This window comes from Poecilia formosa, unplaced genomic scaffold (genome assembly GCF_000485575.1).
Source record: "Poecilia formosa unplaced genomic scaffold, Poecilia_formosa-5.1.2 Scaffold16, whole genome shotgun sequence".
Lineage (NCBI taxonomy): Eukaryota > Metazoa > Chordata > Actinopteri > Cyprinodontiformes > Poeciliidae > Poecilia > Poecilia formosa.
The window spans coordinates 3,830,818-3,853,117 of record NW_006799955.1 but is presented as its reverse complement, the minus strand read 5'-3'; the positions used below and the strand labels follow the sequence as shown (position 1 = coordinate 3,853,117).

Sequence of the window (22,300 nt, the reverse complement as noted above, 5' to 3'; positions counted from 1 at the left end):
ATGTTATTAATTATTAAAAACTGTCTAAATATTTGTTATTGTCCATCACTGCTTTTGCAAACTGTGGTTGTACAACAACACAGTGGGCAGTAAACGGAGGTTGATTGCAAAGTGCTCTTTATTCCAGTCATCTTGTCAAATCACAACCCTCGTGGTTATCAGTTTTTTACCGCACCCACAAACAGTACTTAGATATTGTTTTCTGGACAGACATTTTTATGTCTGCACAGACATTTTTATGTCTGTCCAGTATGATTTCCAGTATGCACTTCACAACGATTGTGTCAGAGGAAGCAGCATGTTGAATCTCAACTCTCTTATTCGTATAATGACTGCTTCCCTTAATTTTATCTTCACAGTGATGTAAGAAATTCAACATCCCTCAGTTACAAGATGCATCTTAATGATCACACAGCTCGCTAATGGCAACAAGTGCTGTTACATATTGCCTATTTTAATGGCTGTTAAATCAAGAATGATTCTGCAGACTCTCCTCCCCGGTTGCCAGGCAACATGACAGAACACTCCTTTGTTAGACTACATTAGGGTTGAAGGTCGGATGTTGGTCTGCCATCCCCATCCCCAGGAGTCTAGCATGCTTGGCAGTAATATGCGGGCATGTCTATGGCAAAAGATGTGTATTTGGCTTCTACGTGGCCACTGGTATGCAAAGGGACTGTAGTAAAAAAAAAAAAAAAAAAACATTTCAAAGAGAAACCTGAGATTGCTACCCATAACAGCTCTGTAATTGTGTTTGCTCCAGATAGATGGGCAGAAAATCCTATTACACTTGACAGAGGAGAGTTATCTCTATACCTTTTAAATGTGCTAACACACACACAGACTAGATGCACAGGAATATATATGTAAATACATGTTTTTATCTCTGTCTCCTAATCATGAACACATCTCATTCACGTGATCTTATTTCCTGTTTTTTCCCACATCTCAAAAACAATAAAATGCAAGTGGGACATACTTTTCAAATGGAAACAAATCCTTCTTACACCTGAAGACTGCAAATGCCCAAGAAAAACAGAAACCTCTTGGGCAAACTACCATCTCTTCTCAGTTAAGTCCAAACTGATCATATTTCAGGATATTAGTTTCTGGCAACACAAATGAAAAGGTAAAATAAGAGTTCATTAGCAACTGAGTTGCTTGTATAATTAGGCATGGTGCTGTGATCAATAGCAGCCTGTACAAACCACAATGGATATATCCATTAGAGTGCTAGCACAATATACCCAAGAGGATATGACTACATTGTCCTCTTCTAATAGGTTTTTACCCTGCTTTTTTTAAAAGCGCAACAACTCATGCAATATGCATTGCTGTTTTCTAAGTACAACACCTTAGTTGTCTGCTATGTTTAAGCTGTATTTTGAGTGTACTGTATACGGCAAAGCTTTTTGTTTCAATTTTGTGTAACATAATAACAGGTGTTTATAAATACAGTGCTATTTTAACAAAGTTTGTCTGCGATTCTTAGCTGCAGTGTTGGAGCAAAATAAGCTCCAACACTGACTAAACTTATGTGGCACAGTAATTGGCCGCTGTTGCACATGAAGCTCAATAACAACCTGATTTACTCTCCGATTGATCTTCAGAGGACAATGATTATGTGTCAGAGTTAGTGCTAAATAGTATCTGACAGAGCATGGAAGGGCCTCTGCTGGAACAGTTGCATGATAAACTCAACACTATGGACATCGAACTGAAGTTAGTTTGTGGTGTTACATAACACTGGCCCTCTAGTTTCCAGGAATATGTTTCCAGTGTGCATAGCAAAGTTAGTGTCAGGGAATAATAACAGTCCTGAGCCTTCTTGTCAAGATTAACAGCAAAAAATGTGCACATAGCTTAAATGAAATAACTTCCTTCAAGGCTATTTTATGAGGGTTTATTTTTGATTAAAGGACAAATAAATGACCTGACAATGTACTTACCTTGATCTTTGGGACATGAAATATATTGGCTAGGTTTTAAAATTATTTTTAAAAAGCCTACTAATACAAAATTATAAGTATAATTCTAAATTATCTATATTCCAGACAAACTGAACTTTTGTGAGATTAGGACGAAGATAGAATGCATCATTTTCCTGATTCTCAAAGTAGCCAGTCAATATAAAGCACAATTATATTTATAAATTATAATTTTAGATATATTAGTAGCTTCAGGATTATTTTTATTGACAATGGAATTATATCTCTTAGAAATAAATCCATTTTGGGGTATGTAATGACACTGAATGACATCTGTCACAAATGTTTGTATTACACATTATTATGTAAACCAACATTTTTACTTCACTTGTTTGATTTCATTGCAAATCGAAAATATTTCATTTGGAGAAAGCAAATGTCCACTCATAATAGAGGGATTTTGCACTGTAACCAATTCATGTTTTGTTATTTTTATGGGTGCTTTTTGTAAAATTAAGAGAATATATATCAGAACAAGAGACTGAGTATCGATGAGAACAGAAAAAGAGAATTATGCCTAAAAGAACATTCAGATAAACTTGTCGACTCTTACAAAAAAGTATTTTTACCGTATAGATTTGACACCAACCTAACAGCTGAGGATGTAAACTGAAACGTTGGAAACCCAGTGCTATTTTTAAGTGCTATTTTTTTGGGTTTTAACTGAAACGTTTCCCCTTATATTAAGTTGAAAGGAGGATTTACATACTATATGAACCATGTAAGCCCCTAGTTTAGTCTGTCAGGCATAGACAGTAGCGGTAATCCTTGCTTATAAGCCTTGAATATGGTTCAAGGTTAATATATCAACAATATTTTTAGATAAATATTTTCGTAAAATTTATATCTGTGTGCGTCATGGTTTGTTTTACAATCAGCCAACCATGCAAAGTCACGACACTTTCCGAGGCGTCCCAAGCCTGGAAGTCAACAATGAGGGTTTTCTTTTCAATCTCGCAACACAAACCGTTTCTTAGCTACAGGCAACGCTGAAGGAATAAGCGCAAGATGGCGAAAACAAGACGGTTTCAACAGTAAAACTGTATCATTATAAGCAATTTTATTAGCGTGAAACATTGTGTTTTCCTTTCCCCAGTCAGCACTCCATCTAAAGCGTTAAAGATGGAGGAAGAAGACACAACCCTGGTAAGCAAAGCTCGCTAATAATAGCATTCGATGCTACATAAAGAAACGATTAAAGAAACAAAAACAGTACGATGGGGAAGCCATTAACTATTTCTTACAACATAGAGGTAGTGGTCTGTAAGGGAAAGACCACCTCAACAAGCTATTAAGGTAATATACCATGACGACGAATGTTATTTAACAGTAATGCCCCTCTTTAACTCGTTTTTGTCGTAGCATAATATTTGCAGTTTTAATTTTCCTTTTTTTAGGAAATCAAACTCTTTGGACAGGCTGGTCCTCAAACTGTTTTAACTCGCTCTCCTTTTTTTCTCGAAATGTTTTGCTCCAGGCTTTGATCAAGTACTACTGCTATGAAAAGTACTTCAACCATGCAATCAGTTCTGTCTCAGCTGCTCAAAGGAAATACAGTAGCCCCATCTACATTTTCTTTCACGCATATGCAAGTCTTATGCAAGGTATGATTTTAAAGGATTATAATAATATGAATGGACGAGAGCCTTTGCCAAATGTTTGTTTTATGTTTCATCAGGTGAAATTCAGGAAGCCACGGCTGAACTGGACACAATCAGAGATGATCGAGAGCTATCTCTCTGCACATTGATGGCTCTTGTCTATGCTGAGAAGAAAAAGCCAAACCCAGGTCATACAAAATTTTGTAATGTAAACATATTCTATCAAAAATACACAACATCTTGCAAAAACATTAACATCCCCTGAGTCTCATTTTAAGTGATAGATCAACAAAAATATATACTTTTCTGGCATAATTGTAACATACGATAAAATAATTTATAGTTTTCAGATTTTTTCACAAATAAACTGTCATGTTTAGTGGTTTCCAAAAGGACCCGAATGCAGAGAGACAGAGGCATTGAGTTGAGAATGAAGGTTTTAATGAAAATATGACAACAAACACTTACAAAAATCCATGGGAGAACAGGGAAACAGAGCAAAAACCAAAAATCCACTGGAAAGAAACTGGTAAGGAGACACAAGGATAACAGGGATGTGACAAGAGGAGACTAGAGGAACCAGTAGTGACGAAGGATAAGGTGCTTAAATACTGTGGAAATTGAACGCTAAGCAAAGGTCCTAGGTTGATGAGCTAACGGGTTGCAGGTGTGAGGGGAAGATAGACTGAAAAGAGGGAGAGGCAGTGACACAGAGGGCGAAGGCAAGTACACAGGGACCAGAAAATAAATCTAACATTAAGTAACAGACACAAAAATAAACTAGAACTACTAAGAAAGCACTAAGCGGAAGAAAAACAGAAACAAGACTAATCTAATCAAAATAAGAAACTAACACAGAATACAAAAACGAAAAGTTCAAAGTTCATACGAGTTCAGTCCCTCCCTCAACAATCCATTCTGTTCAGGACCACCTTTTGAGAAGTTCAGTCGCGTTGATGCTTTTGTAGTTTCTCTGTATTCACAGACAGAGACATTATTCAAGAACTTGATGCTAAGGTCAAGGAGGATCGTAAAAGTGCACCGCCCAAGAGTCTTTACCACGCTGGGACGTTTCTCTGGCTGTTAGGCCGAAATGACAAAGCAAGAGAGTACACAGAGCGAATGATCAAGCTCTCCAATGGCTCAAGAGAGGTGAGAGTTTATTATTTTCAGTGTACTTACGCAGAATCAATAAACTTATCATATGGGGGTGATTGTGACATTGGTGTTGTTCTTTTTTTGTTTTAAAGGGAATAATCCTAAAAGCCTGGATAGATGTTACGTCAGGGAAAGACACCTACATCAGGAAGGCTGGGAAATACTTTGATGAGGGCCTGAAAGAAAGAGCAGATGTTTTTGCCCTTATGGGAAAGGTAATGATTTATTTCTGATTATTCCAAACTGCAAATGTTATGATCTTATAATGCATTACCATTCCACATTTTACAATATGTTTCAAATGTTTAATTAGCACACCATGTTGAATTTTGAGAACTGCAACTATGTACACTTTGTAGTAGTTCTGAAGGTATAGATAGTTTAACTCTACAAATTATTGGCATAGTTATTATTGTTGAATATATTTATAAGTATTTCATACAAGCAGAATATTGTGCCTATCTTGTAGTTTCTTCAGACTGCAAGACATTTGAATTATTCTGCCATATTGTTTCACACTCTGGTCTGTCTGTGATAAGCCATTTAAATATCTTCAAACAATGTCTTATAATAAGTCTGTGCATGTTATATTAATTTAAACCTTTCATATATGTTTCTTTTTTGTATAGGCACAGTATTATGAATGTCGTCAGAACTACTCTGGAGCACTAGAGATGGTTAACCAAGTCATAGTGAGTTTCTCCGGGTTCATTCCAGCTCTCATTAAGAAAATGAAACTGCTGCTAAGTCTTCAAGACTGGGATCAAACCATCGACGCTGCTCACAGGTAAGTCATAAGAATCATTATATTTTCTAAATAATAAACCAACAGTTTGTACATCTCAATTGAGACTGCATCTCAAGGTTTCAAAAAGTAGATTAATATTACAGGTGCAATCAGAAATGGTTGAAACACTTGCATTCTGCACTTGGGATATGAGGAGAAAAGTAATTAAAAAAAAAAAAAAACTCTAACAAGTCGATTCAGGTTTTTCATTGTTTGAACCTCTTTGGTTCATTGCCAAAGCCAGACAATACATATATATATATATATATATATATTTTTTTTTTTTTAATGGTACCCTCACTCTAATCTTTAGACTCTAACATTGGGCTGCCTTCTCAGCTTCTTTCAGTTTTAATGATGTTTGTCTGGCAGTTTAACCTAGTAGTGCAGGAGTATCAAATATTCTATTACTGTCAATGCAAGAAATGCGTTGGTGATTGTCTTTTATTAACACCACCTTGGGTCATGTTTCAGGCTTTTACAGAAAGATAAAAATAACCTGGAGGCTCTACGGATGCTGGCACTGCACTCTTTATGTAGAGATGGAGATATTACAGAGGTACATTCAGCAGCTTTTCACCTTTACCTTTCTAAATGGTTGGGATTTAGCATGATTCATTTAGTTCTTAGACAAAAACCATAGCAACATTCATTATCTCATAGGATCTTGTTTTTTTTGTTTTTTGTTTTTTTTCCACCTCGACAGGCAGTAAAGCAACTTTCCAACCTCATCAACGGTTTAGACATACTGGAACCAAACAACGCTGAGCTTTACTTCAGAATGTCTGTCGCCTTCACCCGTGTTGTAAGATTTGATGTTAATATTGTTGTTATATCTCAAAGCTGAGATTTTAGAAGCAAATGTGTTTTTTCCTCTAAATCTTTGCCTAAGTTGTATTACCATCTCAGTTCTTGTCATGACATGTGGCCCATAGATTATTTTGAATAGTTTGACTTTCCAAATTTGACTATCTCTTCTGTGTGAATCTAATTAGGCCTCAGCTAAATAAATACATTTTAAATATTTAAAAATTATTTAAAGAAGAGTTGTAGGATTTACAATGATGTAAGAACTATTTCTATGTGTTATGTCGTCGTCTGGTTTTTGACTTGAACTTGAAAACCTTTCTGAGCTTTTCATTGGATTTTTCCATTACTATTGCGGCTTTTTAAAAAAAAATCTTTGCTGTGTCCTTGTTGCCGTCCAGTGTGGACGCAGTGACAAAGTGATTGAGCAGACATTCCGAATGGTGGACAGGGCTTATTCCATGGCATCGAGGGACCCAGACTTAGCCACGGAGTTGGGCTACCAGATGGTGCTTCAAGGCAGAATCAAAGAGGCCATGAAGTGGTACAAGATCGCCATCACAAACAAGGAGAAAACTAGTGTTTCAGCTTTGACTGGTAATGTTTTTGAAATGTTTTTTTTTTTTTTTTTCCCATAATAACCATGACACTTTGGATCCAAATAAAGCAAAGAAAATGTTCTTCATTTTTTCAGATTGCTTTGTGGTTGTTTTTCTTTTTTTTTACTATCCAGGTATAGCTCGCTGCCAGATAATCGAGGGACTACTTGACGATGCAGAACAGCAGCTGGAATTTCTCTCAGAGATTCAACAGTCTATTGGAAAATCTGGGGTAATGCTTCATTGTATTCTTACGAGAGAATCCTAAAACCAGTACTTGTAGTTCGGAAGCAAATATGATATACTAAGCTAAATAGGTCTTTGTTTTCATGTTGTAGTTAATATATTCCTTTAATTAGCCCATATTGAAATCTTCACTCACATTTGCTATTTTTCTTTTTTCCTTTACAAAATTTATTTAACCAATTCTTTCTTCTTATTATGTTTTGTTGTGTTAGGAGCTTTTGTATCTACAGGCTGTGCTGGCAGGAAAAAAGCTTCAGCCCCAGGCAGAGGTGACCAACCTCCTGAATGACGCGGTGGACACACACTTCTCCTCGCTGCAGGGCCTGCCTCTAGGAGTCGAGTATCTGGAGAAGATGAACCCAGACTTCCTGTTGGAGATTGTCAAAGAGTATCTTGCTCTTTGTCCTTCAAAGGTAAAATTGATGTGTTTTTTGTCAGCCCATAAAGTTATTAAAGAAGTCTTGGGGCTTCAATATATTCCAAGCCAATTTGGAACACTTTGTTTTTTTAGCCTCCTGCTGCTGGCCAGCCTCCTGCTCCTCAGCTGCAGCACTGTGCCACGTTGTTGGATACGGTGGTCAAAATTGTGCCAGGTCTCCTTCATGCAGTCTTCTTGCTTGCCAAAGTCAGATACCAGTCTGGTGAGTACTACAAATAAAATGTACATGTGCTTCTCAGTAAATTTGAAGCGCATTGAAAAGTTGATTTGTCTTTAGCTGATCTTATTTTGTACTTGATAAAAATCTATCCTGTGTTTTGTTAAAGATTCCACTGAGTCTAGCTGCAGTCCACGCCTCTACCTGCCAGTCTTTTGCAGGCTTTGCTTTGTTTTTCCTTCCACTCTACTTTTGGAAAAATATGCAAGGATGTAGCGCTCCCTGAGCAATCAGTTTTTTTTTTTTTTTTTTTTATATTTTTGCTTTTCATTGGTTATAAAGTATAATAAACAAATATAACTACAAAAAAAACCTCTTGAAATGGATCATCCTGCATTTAATGAATCAATATTTTCAATCAATATCAGTTTTTTTTTACATTGAATAACTGAAATAAATCAAGCTTTCACAAAATAAAAATAATGTTGAGATCCTTCTGTGTTTTAATTATTGATATATTTTTGTGTCTGTAATGTCTCAAATCACACTCTTTCTGTACCCTTCCAGGTGACATAGATGGGGCTCAGAGCAGTCTTAACCACTGCCTGGAGCAGTGCCCCTCTCACGCAGATGCTCATCTGCTATTGGCCCAGATCCATCTGTTGCAGGGCAACATGATGCTTTGCAATCAGTCTCTTGAACTCTGCCTCAGTCATAATTTTGAGGTAAAAACACGAGTACTCTAGTTTTCTTCAAATAAAACTACTCCATTTATTATTATGTTGTTGACACAGATCGTTTTTATCCAAAAGGTTTATGATCTGTTGTGCATTCTAGATACGAGATCACCCTTTGTACCACCTCATCAAAGCTCAGGCTAAGAAGAAAACAGGGGAGCTTGGGGAGGCTATTCAGACATTGCAGATGGCCATGAGTCTCCCAGGCGTCCGTAGAGCTGGTTCCTCATCCAAGTCCAAGCACAAAAAGACCGAGCTGAACTCTGCTGACTACGTGTCTCTCTTCTTGGAGCTAGCTGAGGCCCTGTGGCTCAATGGAGAGCAGGTATGCTAACGGAGTTCTTATCCTTGACACAACTTCATTTTAATTTTCACAATTTCTGACCTTTACGAACAGAGTTATTAGAAGATGAACTTATTTTTTCATGTGACAGCATGAAGCTGCAAAGGTCATGCAGGATGCCATCAATGAGTTTTCTGGGACTCCAGAGGAGCTGCGTGTCACTATCGCCAACGCGGACCTGGCGCTGCTGCGCGGTGACACAGAGCTGGCTCTGAGTATGCTGAGAAACATTACACCTGAGCAGCCCTACTACATTTCAGCCAAAGAGAAAATGGCAGATATATATTTGAAGCACAGAAGAGAAAAACGACTTTACACAAGCTGTTATAGGTGAGTTACGTTTTGAATCAAGCAATAACAAAAAAATAAATAAAAATGAAAACTAACATCAAATTATCTGAAGGGAAATTGAACAATAAAATCTGAAATAGTGAAACAATATAAATCAACTTTAACTTCTGAAAAGCTGGAGCTAAATTAAGTAAATGTGAGCTCTGTGTAGCAGAAAGCATATGATGTTTTTTTGTTGTTTGTTTGTTTTTGACTGCTTGGACTTACTAATGTATTAAATCACACAATACAGAGAGTTGTAAACGTAATGACATGAATTATATGTGGCATTTTCCACAGAGAAATGGTGGAGAAGCTTCCTAGTCCTCACACATATCTCTTACTCGGTGATGCATACATGAACATTCAGGAGGTTTGTAAAATACATGTTTTATTTTATTATCTAATGTTGTCTGACGTTGTAAGGATTTTGTGAACTTCAAGTTTCTGAAATCCATCCCAACAGTCCGGTTATTGCTCTGCTGTTAAGTTCTGTTGGCTTGCTAACCATGTAACAAATATATATGTTTAAAAGTGTTTTTTTATTTTTTTATCCTTAAACAGTATCTTATTTCAGCTGGTGTGCATAACAAGTACAGAAAACTTCTGAAGCTTGGTTAACAAGAAAACGAAATATCCTCACTGTTCAGTTCAGGTGGTATAACAAAGAAAAGTAAGAATCAATAGTAACTGCTGAAAGTGGAAAAACACGCAGCAGGCCTGTAGCTAAGTAACAGACTCCCACGGAGCAGATTTCAGACAAATCAGGGAATAGGATGTATTACCTTCATGAGTTTATGGGTGTCAACCTTGCCTTATAATGTTTACACATTCTTTGGTTGTGACACAAGATCAAACTTGGGTCAAGTAGATTTGTTTTTCTGCCTTTTCACCAACAGCAACTAATTTTAGCCAAACTTTCCAATAGATTGCTCCTTAAAGCATTATGCAGTCCATTACATTCTTACTACTTGTCCCAAGCTAACGATAATATTTACAAAAACACCGAAGCATCGTAGTTTACCGGCAGTAAACTATGATGCTACATACAGTCATCTGTGTTTATCTTCAGCCAGAGAAAGCCATTGAAGTGTATGAGCAAGCTCTGAAGAAAAACCCCAAAGATGGTGCTTTAGCAAGCAAAATTGGGAAAGCGCTGGTCAAGACTCACAACTACGTCAAGGTAGATTAGGTTATACACCCACATGTTTTAGACACAGATGACGTTGTGCTGATGCATTGTTGTTGCAATCATTCCAGGCAATTACTTATTATGAAGCAGCGCTAAAGACCGAGCAACAGAACTTCCTACGCTACGACTTGGCTGAGCTTCTGATGAAGATGAGGCAGCATGATCGCTGTGAGAAAGTTCTCAATGAAGCTTTGGCTCATGATCCAGGTGCTTCTGAAATCCCAATATTTGTGGCGTTGCATAAGTATGTAGATAACATAAAAAAGATACTTGCCAAAACTGGTTTGGAAAGCTGTGCAAAGTTAAGAGATTTTTAAAAACTGTTTAGTTTATCAGCAGCAAACCGAGTGTCTGGATCTTCTTCAATTTAAACGTCATCCAATATTTCCCAACCCTGGTTGGTACTCAGGGCAAACTTCCCTGCATGTTTTAGGTGTTTCCCAGCTTTAACACACCTGATTCAGATGACTCCAGTTTAGCAAAACCCTGCTAATCACCCATCAACTCGAATCAGGTGTGCCGAAATCCGGGAAAACTCCTGAAGCATGCAGGGCAGTGTGCTTGAGGACCACGGTTGGAAAACACTGGACTAGACCACTAGGATTTGCTCCAAAATTCACCCTACACCGAGTGCGCAAACATTTTGTTGCTTATACCCTGCTGAACAATTTGATCCATACATTGCCGCTTTACTTACACACTGTGATGTTGTGTTCCTGACTTCTTTTGTTGTTTTTTCTTCCAGGGAATGAGCTGCCTGCTCTCTCAGACACCTGTCATTATCTAGTGCTGCTAGCTAAGGTCCAAATTAAAGAGGAAAAAAATGAAGAAGCTTTACTTTCACTACAGAAAGTAAGTGATTACATTTGCATGACAAATGTAATGATTTTGTTTAATTCCATTCAATTCAGATTATTTATATAACACACATTCATATATTTATGAGAAAAACAAGTCTGCTCTAGGTTAAATTACATAGAATCCAGTTCAATCTAAATTGAACTTGTTTTCAATCGAAATTACTGCAACACATATTCAGAACAGACATTTATAAATTTTCTCACAATACCTTAATTTTTAGCTGTTTTTTTTATTATTTTGTTTTTTATTTCCCTCAGTGATGTTGAGTTATTTGCTGTTTATAGGCCCGAGACGTACAAGCCAAAGTCCTGAAGCGCGTGCAGCTGGAGCAGCCCGACGCTGTCCCAGCGCAGAAGCAACGTGCTGCAGAGATCTGTGCTGAGATCGCCAAACACTATACAAGTCAGAGGGGCTATGAGAGAGCGGTCAAATTCTACAAAGAAGCTCTTGTGTATTGTGAGACCGATCGCAAGGTCAGTGCAGCTGAATCAAAACGGTTCTGTGTACTTACTGCAGCTGTGGGCTGTGCTTAGCAAGCGTTGGCTTTTTTTTTTTTTTTTTTTTTAAGTCTTGTTACATGTGTTTCTCAAATGATCTGTGATTTCAATTGCTGAAGCTTTTCTTTATGCTGACGATCTGATGTATCTTCCTCAGTGTTGCCATATTCCAAATGCTTTGACACAAAATCTATTCAGATGAATGTGCGCCCTGTTCTTACTTAGGTCATGCTGGAATTGGCACGGCTGTACCTCACTCTGGACGAGGTGGATTTATGCCAGCACCAATGCGCCGAGATTTTGAAGAACGACAATTTCAACGAAGATGCGACTCTGGTTTGTGTTGCCCCATCACAGATGTTAGAAGTTGTTTTGTTTTTTTTTTCAACTAAATCAAATAAATAATTTCTAATGCATGTGTATTCTTAGATGATGGCGGACATTAATTTTAGAAAACAGGATTATGATCGGGCACTTAGTAATTTTGAGCAACTCCTGACATACAAACCAGGTAACTCTTTTTCTCTTTGGCAAATATAAACAATAAGTGATCGTTTCCTAAACTGAAAGCCAGGTGTTTTTTTTTTTTGTTTTTTTTCCCAGACAACTACCCAACTCTATCGCATCTTATTGACTTGTTGAGAAGAGCCGGCAAGTTGGAGAACATCCCCAGTTTCCTTGATAAGGCAGAAAAACATTGTTCCAGAATTAAATTGGATCCAGGCTTCAACTATTGCAAGGGGCTTTATCTTTGGTAAGTTTGGTCAATTTTAGCCAATCTTGTTCTTTCACGTTTTGGGTCTAAACTTCATGCCTTTTTGCATAGGTACACAGGAGAACCTATCGACGCTCTGCTACATTTCAACAAGGCTCGGAAAGATAACGACTGGGGTCAGAATGCTGTATATAACATGATTGAAATCCTGCTCAACCCAGACAACGACACAATCGGAGGAGAAGTGTTTGAGAATTTAGATGGTGAAATTGGGTGAGTTTCACACAAGCTGAGTAATGGCAATACAAGTTGATACAATTAGTAGCTCAGTTTAAAAAGTGAAAATATATTTCAAGGTTTTATTTCTGATCATTTGCATATCTGTAGCTTGCAGTTAATGGAAACCCACAAAAGATTTTTCAGAACAAGTACTAATAGGTTGCACTATTAGTACTTGGTCAGTGCTCCTTTTGATCATTTATTGCATTAGTGCCTATTGGTTTTCAGGAACCTCCTTGTTGCTTTAGTTTTGGGCTTCAGCTCATCTGGCTTGTTGTGCTTCTCTCATCTTGATCTTAAAATTTTCCAAAGGTTCTCCGTCTATATCTCCCATGTGCTTAATACGGTTTCATGTGAATTTCACTCGCACCCTTCAGTGGGGTTTGTTTCACAATTTTTGTTGCTTAAGCAGACTTTTCTGTCAGTTTTTTTTCTTCCTCTCAGTTTCTTATTAATATTCTTGAGTATCGCACTGTGTGAACAGCCAGCTGCTTTCGTTGCTATTTTTGTGACTGACAAATTGGCTGGATAAAGGTCAACCGAGCGAGCACGGAGGTAACAAATCTGCATATGAGTTTTGCTTTTTGAATTGAGTTATTGAAACAATATTGTAATTTACTGAGAAGCATCTGCAGGCATTAGTAGACCAAAACATTCTGGGTCTAAATTTATATAAAATGTGAAAAAAAAAAAACAAGTTTCAGATGTTCATAATATTTAAAAAAATATATATATCTTTTTTGTCACATGGAAGTCTTGTAGGCACACCATGGGAAGCCAGGTGCCAAGGCAGCTTTACTCTACAGTAACAATACGATTAACGGTTTCAAGACTCCGTCTGACATCAAAGTAGACAGGCGAAATTACTGAAAAGGGAACCTGTATTTGCATGACCTTGGGCTGTTTTCATTATTTGTAAGGGTGCTTGGGTTGTGGTATGTGTGAATGTATCACCTGAAGGTGTGAAGTTATTGTGAGAAGGGTTGAAACCTCTCAGAACTCAGCACCCAGGCACAGCAAATGGCAGGTAGCTTCTGCTCCTGAATGAACCAAGCATCCCTACCCAGAAATGCGTCCACTGTGAAGCACAGGAGAAACAGAACAAAGAGACACAAAGAAGTAAAGGGCACCAGATCTCCTGACCAAGGAAGGGAAGTTTCATCCTATCTAATGGCACAAGAGCCAGATGTCTTGACTACCAAGTGTAAGAGTGCTTTTAAAACTGAACTGCACAACGGGATACAGCGAAATAGTTTAGATTAAAAGGTATTAATGTGTTAGAATGTCTCAAAGTCTAGTCCTATATTCACCATACTGCTATTTGTTTTTCTTGAGTTTCAAATAAAACAAAAGTTTTTTCAAATATTTCATTATTTTATCAGTTTTCCCTCATCGGTTTTATATTGTCTTTCTTTGTTTCCATTCCTTCACTGCAATATTTTTACTCAAAGCAAGAGGCCTCGTGGTAAAACATGCTGATGTCGTTTCAGTGTAAAACTATTTTAAAATTGTCATTATCATATGGAGATGTAAGGCTGTCTGGTCTGGGATAAGCCTCCCGTTTTTCAGGATCCTGACAGTGCCTTTGGTGTGTGTGTGCGTCTCAGTTTCAAATATTACAGACTTTGTTACAATTCCATTTTGTCTCCTCAGCAACTCCACAGAAAAGCAAGAGTCTGAGCAGCTTGCTGTGAGAACAGCAGAGAAGCTTCTGAAGGAGATAAAGCCTCAGACGCCAGGCGGACACGTACAGCTCCGCATCCTGGAGAACTACTGCTTGCTGTCTACTAAACAGAAGGCCAATGTAGAGAAAGCCCTCGGTGTTTTCACAGAGATCGCAAACAATGAGGTAAGTAAACTCCAGATGGTGCACGACATTATTCTTTCTTGTGTAAATATACCCACACTAGTAGCTTTGCGTTTTTTTTTGTTTTTTTTTCAGGCAATCTCCTCATATTGTTGAGTGACATTTAGTTATATTTTTTTAATTGACCTTAGCTTTTCCGTGTCTTATTATTAACCAGCTTAGAGTTAATTTTTGTGCTATAAACTGATTAGGGACTCATCCTGCCTCTCCTGCTTTCTATTGTGGGATTCAGAAAGACCACGTTCCAGCTTTGTTGGCCATGGCAACGGCATATATGATGCTGAAACAAACTCCTCGAGCCAGGAACCAGCTCAAACGAATAGCCAAGATGAACTGGAACATTGCTGACGCTGACGAGTTTGAGAAGAGCTGGCTGCTCCTGGCAGACATATACATCCACTCGGGGAAGTATGACATGGCTGCAGACCTTCTAAAAAGATGTCTCAATCATAACAAGGTGAGTTTAAACATATTGTTACTTTTTAAATAAGGCATTAGTTCAGCATTCTCCACTCACATGGACATTTTTTTTTTTTTTGTCTGACACGACTTTTAATCTAAAAATGTCCAGTCATGCTGCAAAGCGTATGAGTATCAGGGCTACATTATGGAAAAAGACCAGGCGTTCCGCGATGCAGCCCTCAACTATGAAATGGCTTGGAAATATGGAAATCAGAAAAATCCAGCTATTGGTATGTCAAGCCAAATCAGATGTCAAGTTCTACTCACAAGAGTTATGTTAAAGTTACATTTCTAACATCAAACGTCTGCGTTTCATTTAGGATATAAGCTTGCTTTTAACTACTTGAAAGCAAAGAGGTATGTTGAGGCCATAGATGTGTGTCATAAGGTGAGGCATCTGAAAACAAAAGATCACAGTTCATGTGGTTTGATGTGGTTTCATGCTTTAACGCAGCTCCATTTCTGTCTACAGGTTCTCGCTGCTCATCCAGATTATCCAAAAATGAGGAAGGAAATCCTGGACAAAGCTCGTGCTGCCTTGAGATCATAGTTGCGTGTTTTTGCGTGTGTGCCTGAGAAAGATTGAAAGAGAGTTGCTTATTGCTTTAAAATGAAAATGTAGTTATTTTTCTCATGCCTTTGAGCAGACCCTTAAGCACATGGTTTTGTAGATTTTTCTGAGCAAATGAAAAGTTGGTTTCTGACAGTTTAAAGAGAAAACAGAGCAGAGTCTTTGGGGAATATGTACAGCTGAAAGCTTCTAGCAATGAAACGGCTATATAAATGTTTTTGCAGATTGAAATGGAAATCTTAGAAACATTTACATTTTACTAGTCCTTACTGACCCTCTGCTTTCCAGAGGTATTAGCAGTGTGTTTGTGAAAGGTACTACCCAGTGATGTGTTTTTGTTCTATAAACAAATGTAAACTGACAGTAAGAACATCTGGTTAATAAAGCATACACTGTAAAATGCATTACTAAAATTAAAAAAAGCTAATTCTGCTTTTTGTGCATTTGGGTTGACCACTTTGCAAGGACCAGGCATACATATATCTTCCTACAGTTGTGCTCTTATTTTTTTATTCTCTGATAAATTTATGGATATTTCACTGTAGTTCAATGATGCTGGAGTCAGAAGACTGAGGTGGCCACTTCAGAACCCACAGTATTACTAGCTACAGGGTGACTTGGCCTTGTGTTTATGTTTTGATCATTGCTGTGTTGGAACTTGGAAGGATGTCCAGTGAGCAATAGAAGCACAAAGCCATCTCACATTTGCCAAAAAGACATCTTCGGTACCCACAAGACTTTTGGGAAATCTATCCATGGATTTGTGAGACAAGAATGAAACTATCAAACGCCATCAAGTCCACCTCTGTATTCCTTAAGCACATAAAAGTAATCTAGTCAGATTGACATACACCCTAATAGACATGCTGTGTATGCAATCCATATTGAAAATCCCACAATGTTGCTGAGAATAAATTCAGCAAAAAAAAAAAAAAAAAAGAGAAAAAAAATCTCCACTATGATGTAAGGGTCATTACCCGTTATAAACTCTTGGTGCCAGTTGTAGAAACTAAGGGTGGTTTATGGATAAATTACTTTTTCATAGCAGGTCAGGATTGTGTGTTTTACTAAATAATTAATCATCCTTGCAAAACTGCATTGTGTATGCTTTTTGTATTATGTTGAAATTGGTTTGATGAACTGAAACATGTATGTGTGGGAGGGAGAAAAAAAAGGAATCCAAAGAAAAAAAAACTCTGCCAAGGGGATATTCTTTCACTTTCAAGTTTTTTTCATATCGAAATAAAACTGATAATCTGTTATGTTTTTTGTTGCTGTTTGTTTTAGTTTTTATGTGCCACTCCAAGGCTATTGATCCCCCATCTGGCCATCCTTCACAAAACCTTCTGAAGGCACCCATGGTGATTGAAAGCTGAACTTTTAATTGTTGTATGGGTGAAAATAGGTTTCAGAAGAATCCTTTTAAAACATAGTTGGAGTTTTTGCCACATTCTTTTTTTTTATTTTTTTTATTTTATCAACCTCCTAAACGATGATGAACATAACGACACCTACAGACGTGACCCGCAGGACACAGTCAGCATTTTAATGGACATAATATCTTGGCTTCCTGCCACGGGAAGCGATGGGGGGGGCACAGTCCCCACAGATGGAGTAACTGAGAGACAGACTCCAAATTGGGCACCAGGGGAGGGTCAGCTCGGCTGGAGCCCGTTTCTCTGCTCCCTCAATCATCCAAATCGTTTTGAGCTTTATTCTTGGGACATTTCAGAGATTAGACAAGCGGTGAGTGTCAGCTTTCATCACTTCTATCAGAAAAGAAGAAGAAAAAAAAGAACTAAAGCCGCTCACATGCTGGATGATGACTCTAACTTCAATGATTCGTTTCGGATCATTTTCTGTTTATTAGTTTCTTAATCGACTCTGAAGTTTTAAGCTCTACGAGCAGGATGTGGTGCTTCCCAGTAGCGTGATTGGACGCGGTGGGGTATATGGCGTTCCTCCATTATTTGTAACCCAGCAACTGCCCCAGTGAATGACCAGTTGAACAAATCCTATTAATGACACCGCTCCAGATTCTCAGCAGCTCCGATGGGAAAACTCTGGTTTCGCTTTGGCTCAGCCACAGGTTTGTTCTTATCGTCTACGTATTGGTCTGAAATCAACAATTAGCTTCCGATATTTAAAAGAAGAATGCTCTTGTTTGAATAAGAGTTCTCTTTTGTGTTCCAGATATGGATTCTGACCATTATTTTGACACGCAGAGGTCTGGTGTGCGCACGCGCACCGCCGTGCCACCGCCCTCTACCTGAGAGGAGCACACCTGGAACCAACGAGACGGAAGTTTGTTGAAGTCAGAGAGAAAACTTTTGTCTTTTTTGAAAATTGAACTTTTTTTTGTGGGATTAAAGCAGCAAACAGATGATCTCCAGTTAGCGCAAAATGCCATATCCGTGGATTTTTAAAACTTCGTTAATGAACTGCCAAGCGTAAGCTTCAGTTCAGCGACTTGTGGTACGTGTTGTTTTGTTTGAAGGAATGCGAAATCACTTGTCATTCTGATACACAGATCTGAGACAATTCCGATTAAGAATTCGCAGATACTTGTTCCATTTGAACCATGTGCGGTTAATGTTTTGATGATAATTAAGTTGTGTTTGCTGTTTTTTTTTTTTATATATGTTAAAGTTCATATTGAACTGAAACTAATTTTACGCTGTTAAAAAAAACTTTAATCAGTAAAATTGGCGTAGCAGTTTACATTATCTATGGATGGACGTTTTTCCTGCTATACATTAGATAATTTAGGAGCTAAAACAAGTTAAATTCTACAAGAAATTGGATAAATTAAAACGACAGGGAAGGGCAAAGGGAGTGTTTTTTTTTCTCTTAAAACATAAAATATGATTGAATTATAGGCTAATATGTTTAATATTCAATCCAGCCACGGTAGCTTGTAACCTTCCCTGGCACAGCATGTGCCATTCATTTTGACTTTTGCACTGTCGTTAAATTATTGTGATTGGGCTATGAAATCATGTTTAAATTATGTCTTTAAAAGTAAATGGCTTGTACAGTTGAGGCCAAAATTATTTATGCCTCTGGCAGATTTGGGTTTAAAGTAATCATTTAATATTTTCAACTCATTACTTATGACTAAAAATGATATTAACTTAAAAAAAACAACAACAAAAAAACAATCACACCCCCAAATATGGGGGTATGATCAATTTTGAGTTTGACTGTAAAGGTGTGATGATGTCCAAGATGACAAAATTCAGTGCAATCTTAGGATACAAACAAACTTTGAAATAACACTGCAGTGTAGCACCAATACATAGTAAATAATGTGTAATTTGCATCTGATGGTTACTTCTCCAGGATTTTTCTCTCTTAATATTAAACACTGCATTTACTTTGTTAATGTGTGAGCATGTGTGTTTATTACAGCTGGATCTTCATCCACAACCAGCCACAGCCAAGAAAGAAGGATGAGTGTTTTTCGAAGAGTTCTCCGAAGACCGCTGCATCCACTTAAACTGGTCATAGTGACCATAGTGTTTGTCACATTTCTGTTTTTTATACAATGGGAAGTGGGGGCACAAAGCCAACAGGAGGATCCCTGGCTGAAGGAGATGGCAGTGAAGCGTGACAGCATGCTGGGAATGGTCATAGGGGCTGTCAATAACTTCAAGCAGGCAAAGCCAAAGATGCAGATCAAAGCCCCCATACGGCAGCAGGATGAACCAGGGGGAGCCTCCTGCCTGCCGGGTCACTACACTGCTGCTGAGCTCAGGCCGGCTCTAGAGAGGCCACCCCAGAACCCTCTCTCTCCTGGAGCTGCTGGGAAACCTTTCCACACGGATTCACTCAGTCCGGAAGAACAGAAGGAGAAGGACAGGGGTGAAGAGAAGCACTGCTTCAACGTTTATGCAAGCGATCGCGTCTCCTTGAGCCGAGACCTGGGCGCAGACACAAGACCACCAGAGTATGTGGACATCTTTATAAACTTTTTTTAATGTAAACACAGTAATCCAACCCTACTTTCAAATCTAAATAAATTACTTCTATTTACTCTTAGTAGCAGAGGAAAATGTCTGGCCAAAACCACTGAGATGATTGTACTGACTAAGTTATTATTTCTGCATGCCGGTGTGATCTTGTGGCCGAGTTCAGATGAAAGTTGAAATCGAAGTATTTGATTGTAGTCACCACATATCACAGGCAGAAATGTCATCCATCTGAATTGCTAAATGGGTTGCATGTATTTGAACTACTGAGCAACATCTCCCCCATCCCAGCTTAAAGGTTGACAAATGCAGCTTAAGGAGACTCCCCACTGGCAACGTTCCACAGTTGTTGTAACCTCAATCTCTTAAGACTTTCAGGATAGTCACATCTTTTTTTTTTTTTTTCTCCATTGTCCTCCTTTTTGCAGATGCATCGAGCAAACCTTTAAGCGCTGTCCCCCCTTGCCGACCACCAGTGTGATTATTGTGTTTCACAACGAGGCGTGGAGCACTCTGCTGAGGACAGTTTACAGCGTCCTCCACACTTCCCCTGCAATTCTCCTCAAGGAGATCATCCTGGTGGACGACGCCAGTGTGGATGGTAAAAAAAAAAAATTAAATGGGACCCCTGTAAAGACCACTCTGCTGAGCTTTTGGGTTCATTACAGGTAGCATGCTGGGTGGGCAGTTCATAGGACAGCACTATACTCCTTCTGTGGCTTTTGATGTGGATAACAAATGAACTCAAGAGGCTGTTGGTGAATACTTTCTAAGGATTTAGCAGCGACTGGCCTCAGAAGAGATAACACAACAATATTGGTCAGATGTATTAAGAGACTAGCATACTGGGAAGTCTTATCCAAACATATGAGGTACTCTAAGTTTGCATCTTATCAGAGAGCTACTGTTTAGAAATGTATCGTCTATTTCTAATCTCCATTTTCTGTGAAGGACTGTANTGTCCAGTCATGCTGCAAAGCGTATGAGTATCAGGGCTACATTATGGAAAAAGACCAGGCGTTCCGCGATGCAGCTCTCAACTATGAAATGGCTTGGAAATATGGAAATCAGAAAAATCCAGCTATTGGTATGTCAAGCCAAATCAGATGTCAAGTTCTACTCACAAGAGTTATGTTAAAGTTACATTTCTAACATCAAACGTATGCGTTTCATTTAGGATACAAGCTTGCTTTTAACTACTTGAAAGCAAAGAGGTATGTTGAGGCCATAGATGTGTGTCATAAGGTGAGGCATCTGAAAACAAATGATCACAGTTCATGTGGTTTGATGTGGTTTCATGCTTTAACGCAGCTCCATTTCTGTCTACAGGTTCTCGCTGCTCATCCAGATTATCCAAAAATGCGGAAGGAAATCCTGGACAAAGCTCGTGCTGCCTTGAGATCATAGTTGCGTGTTTTTGCGTGTGTGCCTGAGAAAGATTGAAAGAGAGTTGCTTATTGCTTTAAAATGAAAATGTAGTTATTTTTCTCATGCCTTTGAGCAGACCCTTAAGCACATGGTTTTGTAGATTTTTCTGAGCAAATGAAAAGTTGGTTTCTGACAGTTTAAAGAGAAAACAGAGCAGAGTCTTTGGGGAATATGTACAGCTGAAAGCTTCTAGCAATGAAACGGCTATATAAATGTTTTTGCAGATTGAAATGGAAATCTTAGAAACATTTACATTTTACTAGTCCTTACTGACCCTCTGCTTTCCAGAGGTATTAGCAGTGTGTTTGTGAAAGGTACTACCCAGTGATGTGTTTTTGTTCTATAAACAAATGTAAACTGACAGTAAGAACATCTGGTTAATAAAGCATACACTGTAAAATGCATTACTAAAATTAAAAAAAGCTAATTCTGCTTTTTGTGCATTTGGGTCGACCACTTTGCAAGGACCAGGCATACATATATCTTCCTACAGTTGTGCTCTTATTTTTTTATTCTCTGATAAATTTATGGATATTTCACTGTAGTTCAATGATGCTGGAGTCAGAAGACTGAGGTGGCCACTTCAGAACCCACACTATTACTAGCTACAGGGTGACTTGGCCTTGTGTTTATGTTTTGATCATTGCTGTGTTGGAACTTGGAAGGATGTCCAGTGAGCAATAGAAGCACAAAGCCATCTCACATTTGCCAAAAAGACATCTTCGGTACCCACAAGACTTTTGGGAAATCTATCCATGGATTTGTGAGACAAGAATGAAACTATCAAACGCCATCAAGTCCACCTCTGTATTCCTTAAGCACATAAAAGTAGTATAGTCAGATTGACATGCACCCTAATGGACATGCTGTGTATGCAATCCATATTGAAAATCCCACAATGTTGCTGAGAATAAATTCAGCAAAAAAAAAAAAAAAAAAGAGAAAAAAAATCTCCACTATGATGTAAGGGTCATTACCCGTTATAAACTCTTGGTGCCAGTTGTAGAAACTAAGGGTGGTTTATGGATAAATTACTTTTTCATAGCAGGTCAGGATTGTGTGTTTTACTAAATAATTAATCATCCTTGCAAAACTGCATTGTGTATGCTTTTTGTATTATGTTGAAATTGGTTTGATGAACTGAAACATGTATGTGTGGGAGGGAGAAAAAAAAGGAATCCAAAGAAAAAAAAACTCTGCCAAGGGGATATTCTTTCACTTTCAAGTTTTTTTCATATCGAAATAAAACTGATAATCTGTTATGT

At 38.1% G+C, this 22,300-nt stretch overlaps 2 protein-coding genes across 4 annotated transcripts; both read left to right on the top strand.

Moving 5' to 3' along the window:
• Nucleotides 1-2,901: 2,901 nt before the first annotated feature.
• On the top strand, nucleotides 2,902-16,068 carry LOC103134360 (tetratricopeptide repeat protein 21B-like). 2 transcript variants are annotated; one of them, XM_007546578.2, is made up of 29 exons: nucleotides 2,902-3,134; nucleotides 3,466-3,592; nucleotides 3,667-3,777; nucleotides 4,575-4,741; nucleotides 4,840-4,962; nucleotides 5,377-5,534; nucleotides 6,009-6,093; nucleotides 6,241-6,339; nucleotides 6,743-6,938; nucleotides 7,075-7,172; nucleotides 7,399-7,599; nucleotides 7,698-7,827; nucleotides 8,350-8,507; nucleotides 8,620-8,844; nucleotides 8,954-9,192; nucleotides 9,493-9,565; nucleotides 10,265-10,375; nucleotides 10,453-10,591; nucleotides 11,130-11,236; nucleotides 11,530-11,718; nucleotides 11,968-12,078; nucleotides 12,172-12,253; nucleotides 12,346-12,496; nucleotides 12,569-12,730; nucleotides 14,390-14,585; nucleotides 14,836-15,060; nucleotides 15,175-15,295; nucleotides 15,386-15,453; nucleotides 15,538-16,068. In XM_007546578.2, exons 1-29 carry the CDS (start codon nucleotides 3,111-3,113, stop codon nucleotides 15,613-15,615), a joined length of 3,954 nt encoding a protein of 1,317 aa, XP_007546640.1. In that variant the 5' UTR covers nucleotides 2,902-3,110; the 3' UTR covers nucleotides 15,616-16,068. The 2 variants fall into 2 exon arrangements, with proteins under 2 accessions (XP_007546640.1, XP_016524181.1); XM_016668695.1 differs by lacking the exon at nucleotides 2,902-3,134 and adding an exon at nucleotides 3,195-3,284.
• Nucleotides 16,069-17,251: 1,183 nt separating this feature from the next.
• LOC103134401 (polypeptide N-acetylgalactosaminyltransferase 3-like) lies at nucleotides 17,252-21,468 on the top strand. Of its 2 annotated transcripts, XR_001661445.1 has the most exons (6): nucleotides 17,252-17,725; nucleotides 17,830-18,111; nucleotides 19,048-19,585; nucleotides 20,036-20,694; nucleotides 20,785-20,852; nucleotides 20,937-21,468. XR_001661445.1 is itself a non-coding variant. In XM_016668694.1 (4 exons), exons 3-4 carry the CDS (start codon nucleotides 19,089-19,091, stop codon nucleotides 20,277-20,279), a joined length of 741 nt encoding a protein of 246 aa, XP_016524180.1. In that variant the 5' UTR covers nucleotides 17,252-17,725; nucleotides 17,830-18,111; nucleotides 19,048-19,088; the 3' UTR covers nucleotides 20,280-20,695. The 2 variants fall into 2 exon arrangements, 1 of the variants encoding a protein (XP_016524180.1); XM_016668694.1 differs by lacking the exons at nucleotides 20,785-20,852; nucleotides 20,937-21,468 and having other exon boundaries at nucleotides 20,036-20,695.
• Nucleotides 21,469-22,300: the final 832 nt, after the last annotated feature.